At 47.9% G+C, this 6,136-nt stretch overlaps 1 protein-coding gene across 1 annotated transcript; it reads right to left on the reverse strand.

The window, feature by feature from the left end:
• Positions 1 to 572: 572 nt before the first annotated feature.
• LOC123444368 (probable glutamate carboxypeptidase LAMP1) lies at positions 573 to 5,645 on the reverse strand. The gene is made up of 12 exons (XM_045121063.1): positions 4,528 to 5,645; positions 4,352 to 4,419; positions 3,125 to 3,206; positions 2,900 to 2,992; positions 2,649 to 2,801; positions 2,352 to 2,420; positions 2,025 to 2,112; positions 1,854 to 1,943; positions 1,686 to 1,774; positions 1,432 to 1,548; positions 1,206 to 1,346; positions 573 to 1,086 (listed from the first exon to the last, which is right to left on the reverse strand). Exons 1-12 carry the CDS (start codon positions 5,542 to 5,544, stop codon positions 904 to 906), a joined length of 2,190 nt encoding a protein of 729 aa, XP_044976998.1. The 5' UTR covers positions 5,545 to 5,645; the 3' UTR covers positions 573 to 903.
• Positions 5,646 to 6,136: the final 491 nt, after the last annotated feature.

Consider the following 6,136-nt stretch of genomic DNA (forward strand, 5'->3'; position numbering starts at 1 on the left):
TGCAACTTGCCCTTGGGTGCCTTTGAGTAATATATCCAGGGGGAGAATATCATACGGAAACCAACATTTGGTGGAAACGGGTGAAAACCACAAAAATAATTGTTTTCAAAGTTTCAAAAAAACTGAAAAAATAAGGGATGTTAAGAGGATGATGTATTATTGCCACACAAAAATTCAAATTGAAACACATTATGAGATGTGAGCTATGAAAAACACAAAATCAGCTTTGAATAGTGCTAAATAGTAACGTCACTATTCAGAGATAAAATTTGTGTGTTTCGTAGCTCACGTCTCGTAATGTGTTTCAACTTGAAATTTTGTGTGGCAATAAAGCATCATCTTCTTAACATCCCGTATACTTTTAGATTTTTTTGAAACATAAAATTATGATTTCCACGAAATTTTAATTGAATATTGGTTTCCGTATGACACTCTCCCATATTCATGTGGGGGTCCTCTCCTCCGTGATTGTTCAAAAAAAATAAAATTACAACTGAAGATCAGTTCTTGGGCCCACTCGATCTGCTGCCGCTGTTTCTCAGACAACACGGTAAAGCACCAGCAGGTGCAGGTTCACCAAATCAAACTTGTATCTGAAATCCAGTAACGTCCTGACCTGCATTACATTACATGCCTTTGCAGCTCATTAACAGAATACACAAACAAGCACAACGCATCTACCCAAAGCATATGTACATGGGTCGCATCATACGCAGACTGATCGGTACCACTCGTATGCACCTATGGTACTGCCACACCCTTTTGTTTCCACCCCCAATCCGTCCGGAAACATATCGCCCGGAGGATCAATAATGGGCACCAGCATGATCATGCACGGCCCGAAGCAAATATTGTGTTCATTCTTTCCATTGCCGACGGACTGCTATCCTGCAATCCCGTCCGTCATGTGAGGCTGCCGCTGAGCACGGCGGATGCCTTTGCCACGGCCCTGGCGACCCTGTGAACCTCGTGCTGCACCAGCTTCCACGACGCCGAGGTGTTGCTCCTCCTGGCGGTGGCAATGGCGTCGGCTATGCCAGGGTACGACGCGGTATCCCAGTCGTTCTGCTCCGACGGTCCATAGATCTGCCACAGGCGACGCCCGCAAAATCAGAACTGGCCACAACTACGAACTGGGAGATCAGGAGATGCCGCGGCGAACCCCACGGAAAGAGAAGGTGCGGATGAGTTGTTCACTGACTGACCAGATGCTTGTACCAGGCTTGCTTGAAGATGCCTTCCCGGTTAGTGAAGGCCCGCTCCGCCTGCATGAGCCGGTCGTTGAGTGCCCGGATCCTCATCGAGTCCTTGCTCAGCTGCTTGCTTGACAGCTCCCTTTGAATATCCTGACACCGATTCTCAAGTTTAAAAGCTAGCATGTATGCAAGATTTTGTATTGGCCGAGCAGAAATTCTGAAGCAACCGAGTTACCTTTCGCTCGCTGTTTACTTTGGCAGCTGCCTTTTTCAGAGCTCTGATTGAGTTGTACAACGGGGAACAACTGACAGCCGTCCCCTCGGTTTCCTTCTCTACTACTTTTGTGTATGCCTGACAGAAGACATAAAAGAGAAGAAATTTCAAGTTCATAAGGCTTGGAGCGATCTTCCTTTTTTTTTTTTTTTTTTTTTTTTTTTTTGTATATGTATCTGCCTCCAAATGTTGTTTCGTTCAGTGGACGGTGTTACCTCAAGCTCGGTGGTGTAGGACATGTAATCGAAGGGTATGATCTCTTCGTCAGCAAGTCTTAAAGCCATAATTCCCCAGATGCTAGCAGCTGTGAGATGACAATGTTGGTTACGCTGTGCAGCTACAAAGTACTAACACACATCACAAAGAGGAAAACGGCGCTGCACCTGCGACATGCCTACGGAACCCAGGGTCCGCGAACTTCTCCACCCACACGAAATCATCGTATAAAGAGTGGTAAACAGGATATCCTGGACCTGTCAAAGTCCAAGGAGCCCCATTAGACCATCATTAGGGATACTAGAAACCGCAAGAATCAACAACACGAACTGCCCTACCTTCTCCAAATATCAAGTTGGTTGATGGGATGCCAACGTGTTGGACGAATGCTGCATAGTCTGACCCCCCGTTGCCTAGTCGTTGAATCTTCATGCAAGAGATCAACGACAATATGTTAACTAAAGTAAATAGCTAAGATGGTTTTCAGAGTTGGAACTGAAATTTTAAAATGAAGATTCAGAAATGAAATGTCCCAGAAACTGCAGGTTTCATTTTACGCGCAAAGGAATCAGGAGTAGGAGTTTGACAGTAATTAGTACTATACGCCGTAAGTGATAACTGATAACAGTGTGCTAACTGTAGAATCAAGTCATGTTACAACTCACCCTGGGAGAAGCATTGGATTTGACCCATGAATCATAAACCGTCTGAGATGAATTGTCGGGATCTTGAACCTTCGTAAATTGAAAAAACAGAATGTGTTGACATTTTGAACATCTTAATAAAAAAATAGCATAACCATGATACTGTCACAGACAGGTGGTTCAGGGTTGAGAAACTCACTGTTCAGTGTTGATCACTTAACAGTTACTCTTTTTTTATGACCAAAACCAAAATAACTGACTATCATTTATTATTCGTTTCTATGTGAATATACTTTTTTGTCTGAACAATATGCGTACCAGTTTAATTGTTTCCAGGAGTAGCTCATCAAGTTGGGGAGTTGCAGATGGGAGTAAAACCGGACCGGCTACCGAAACATCAATATTCAGATACGCAACTGCCCTCGAGGAAAGCATCTCCCTGTTTTCCTCAACCCATTCAGTTGATCCAGTCTGCATTAACGTAAATTATCATCACCATTGCAGTTGTTTTTAAGATGCCTAAGTATGTGTAGCAAAAGAATGGGGTGTCGGAAGAGAGATGGACTTACCAACCCATACTCTTCTGCATCCCAGCTACAGAAAATGATGGTTCTGCGAGGTCTCCATCCTTGCTTTTGCAGCATCGAAAACCTTTGAGCTAACTAGATGAGGATGAAATTCCAATATTCAGAAGGAGCGGTCAGTATTACTGTATTATGCCAAGGTGCATAGTTCAGAGAAAAGAACAGCCTACTAGAATGCTGAGAGCATATGTTTTGTCGCTTGTAACATACCTCGATCATAGCTGCTGTTCCGCTGTTGGGGTCGGCGGCTCCAAACGTCCAGGCATCACGATGATTTCCCAGGATAACATATCTGTATCATGAAACGTTGAAATTGGTTAGCTTAGTCACAGCCGTCCTTAATACTCCCTCCATTCATAAATATAAGATGTTTTGGATATTTTAATATGGATGTAGTTAGGTCTCAATCGACTAAGGTTTAATCAAATCTCAGTCAAGTGACAAACATGTAAGAAAGAAAATAGAAAAATAAAAAAGAAAACTTTACACAGATCTCAATACAAGATCTCACGGATATAGCATCGACTGAGACTTAGGAAGACAGTTTTAATATGAACTACACGCGGACTGAGATGAGTTAACAAACACATTAAAACATGCTTATATACATCCGATTCAGAAAAAAAGTACTTATAGAAATAAAGGGAGTAGTAAACAAATAAGACTGGAACCGCAACTAGGCCTAACTGCAAATTGACACCTCTCTAATACCGTTGTACCAAACCATGACGAAGTTGGATCAAAGTGTTTGCTTCCACATAAACTAGCTTGAGGAAAATAAAATAAAATAAAATGCAACTCCAACTTGCGTACAGATTTATCGCAGCGAAAGCAACAAATCAATTTTCTGTATACATAGCACAAATCAAGTACCCCATATCCACTTGAGAATTCAGATTGATATTATGAAGTTGGAGTAGCTGAATAGGAGCAGATCAGATGCTTTGTCTTGGAAATATAGAAAGGGTGTAGCCGGAGGAGACTCTGATCAGTAAAGTGGAGCCCAAAGTGGTATGTGGGTTCGGAAATTGTGGTGTTTGATTAAAAATTGATATCTTGTGTCTTACAACGATAGTACTGTGACTCATAATAGAATTGGATGCACCAAGCAAGCAAAGTAACGTGCACTTGCCAGGATATCATATATTTTACGGGATGAAATTAGCTACAGCTGAAGCTGAAGGTCTACGGATGGTCCAAAAGCAGTGGTCGGTATTTGGAAGTGCTAGGTCACGATGCATATTTTACTACAACTTTTTTTTGAGGGCATTTTTTTTTGACATGTTTGAGGGTATATTTTACTACAACTTGCAGCGTAATGGAAGCTTCCCCGCAAAAAAATAAGCAGAAGAGTCCTTTTAAAAACGAAAAGTTATACTCCACCTCCACTATACTTGATTAATGATAGATGATGCAGGATGAGAGAGAATGAGTTACCTGTCCGGCTCTTCTGCGCCTTGGATCACCGCGAAGACATTCTCAATTGTTGCCATCGTATCATTGCCCTGCAAATTCCAAACAAAACCATCACGCAACAATCAGAAATGTCTAACTTGTGAACCGTAAACAATCGGGTAAACGGGACAAAAGCGCCTCGAATTTGACGTACGTACTTGATAGGTGAGGTTGAGCACGGCCGGCCCTGGGCCAAGCCGGTACACGGGGCTGCCGTCCCGGCCCTGCCAGCCCGCCGGCGCCTCGGCCCCGCCCAGAACCCGCTGGATCTCCGCCGCGTCCCGCGCCGACACCGGGAGCGCCGGGATGCCCGGCATGTCGTCGGTGGCCATGGCGTCCTCCACGCTCACGCGCTCGCACCCCTCGGACGACGCCCACATCGGCGTCGTCGGGTCGCCCACGCCCCGGAACAGGCTCCCCACCTGCACGCCGCTCGGGGGCAGCCACCGCGAGTTGGGGAACGTGCCCTCCCCGGCCGGCCCGCCGTACTCCAGCGGGTCGGGGTACACCAGCGCGGCCGCGGCGCCCGCCGCGCGCGCGTTGTGCACGATGTCCTCGCAGTGGATCCTCCCGTACCGCGCGAGCGCCACCTTGCCGGCGACGTCGACGCCGCGGGAGGCGAGGTGGGCGAAGTCCTCCTCGCGGCCGTAGTTGGCGTACACGGCCTCCGCGGACACCGACCCGGAGGCGGAGTAGGCGAAGAAGGTCGGGGTCACCTCGGCCGCGGCGACCGCGTAGGGGTCGTTGGGGTAGGTGTCCTGGGTGAGGGAGAAGGGCTTGGCGGCGCGGCCGGGCCCCGCGGAGAGGGAGAGGGAGCGGTGGACCGGGTAGGAGAGGAGGACGGAGTAAGGCGTGATGTGCGCGGGGATGGAGAGGGAGGAGAAGGCGTGGAGGACGTAGGCGGCGGTGAGGGAGTTGGCCTTGGTGCCGGCGACGTGCGGGTGCAGGGTGAGCGCGCGGAGGTGGAAGGCGGCGGTGTTGTTGGAGCCGAGGGAGAGGAAGAGGGAGCCGAGGTTGCGGGACGGGGTCGGCGGGGAGCGGAGGACGGCCAGGAGGAAGAGGGAGACCGCGGCGGCGAGGACGGCGAGTATAGACGGGAGGAGGCGGCCGCGGCGACGGGGCTTGATCGGCGGAGGCGAGGGGGAGAGGAGGGAGGCGGTGTCGAGGCGGGACATGGTGGCAGGGGGTGATCGGGTGCAGGGGAGAGTGGTCAGGGCGCTCTGATAGTACGTTGTAACGACTACCTACATTTGAAGTGAACGGGATGCTCTGCTTTGCTCTGTTTTCACCGAGACGTCCGCCTGCCGTCTCTTAATTTGCGCCGATGGCGACGCGTTGTGTTGTTATGTTACACACAAGAGGACAGTCAGTGGCGGCAGCCGGCAGTTGCGATAGAGATGCTACTGCTTTTTTCTGCTTTTCCTGTCAATATAGAGAGCTTTGCTGATCGGATTACATGTTGAATTATACTCCCTCCGTTCCAAAATAAGTGTTTTAAGTTTAGTAATGTAAAGTTGAGACAATTATTTTGGGACGGAGGGAGTATAAAAAAAATCACGAGCAAGGTCTCCAATTTCAACTTCGAACGAGAATCGTGACAATCGAGAGATCAATCATTTCCATGCAGTCCACCTCCATTACCGCATGCGTGTAGCCTCGATGTTTGGCAACAGTACGGCAACAATACGTAGGATGACCACTGCTATGACCATTCACCAAGATGAAACTCTTATACCTAAAAAAATAAAGCTTTCTTAGGGCATCTCC

Source organism: Hordeum vulgare, chromosome 3H, assembly GCF_904849725.1.
Source record: "Hordeum vulgare subsp. vulgare chromosome 3H, MorexV3_pseudomolecules_assembly, whole genome shotgun sequence".
Lineage (NCBI taxonomy): Eukaryota > Viridiplantae > Streptophyta > Magnoliopsida > Poales > Poaceae > Hordeum > Hordeum vulgare.

Coding starts and splice junctions, on each gene's coding strand:
- LOC123444368 (XM_045121063.1), bottom strand. CDS start 5,544: ATGTCCCGCCTCGACACCGCCTCCCTCCTCTCCCCCTCGCCTCCGCCG. Junction 2,802..2,899: donor ATGCAGAAGAGTATGGGTTG/GTAAGTCCATCT, acceptor ACGTTAATGCAG/ACTGGATCAACTGAATGGGT. Junction 1,347..1,431: donor AAGTAAACAGCGAGCGAAAG/GTAACTCGGTTG, acceptor AATCGGTGTCAG/GATATTCAAAGGGAGCTGTC.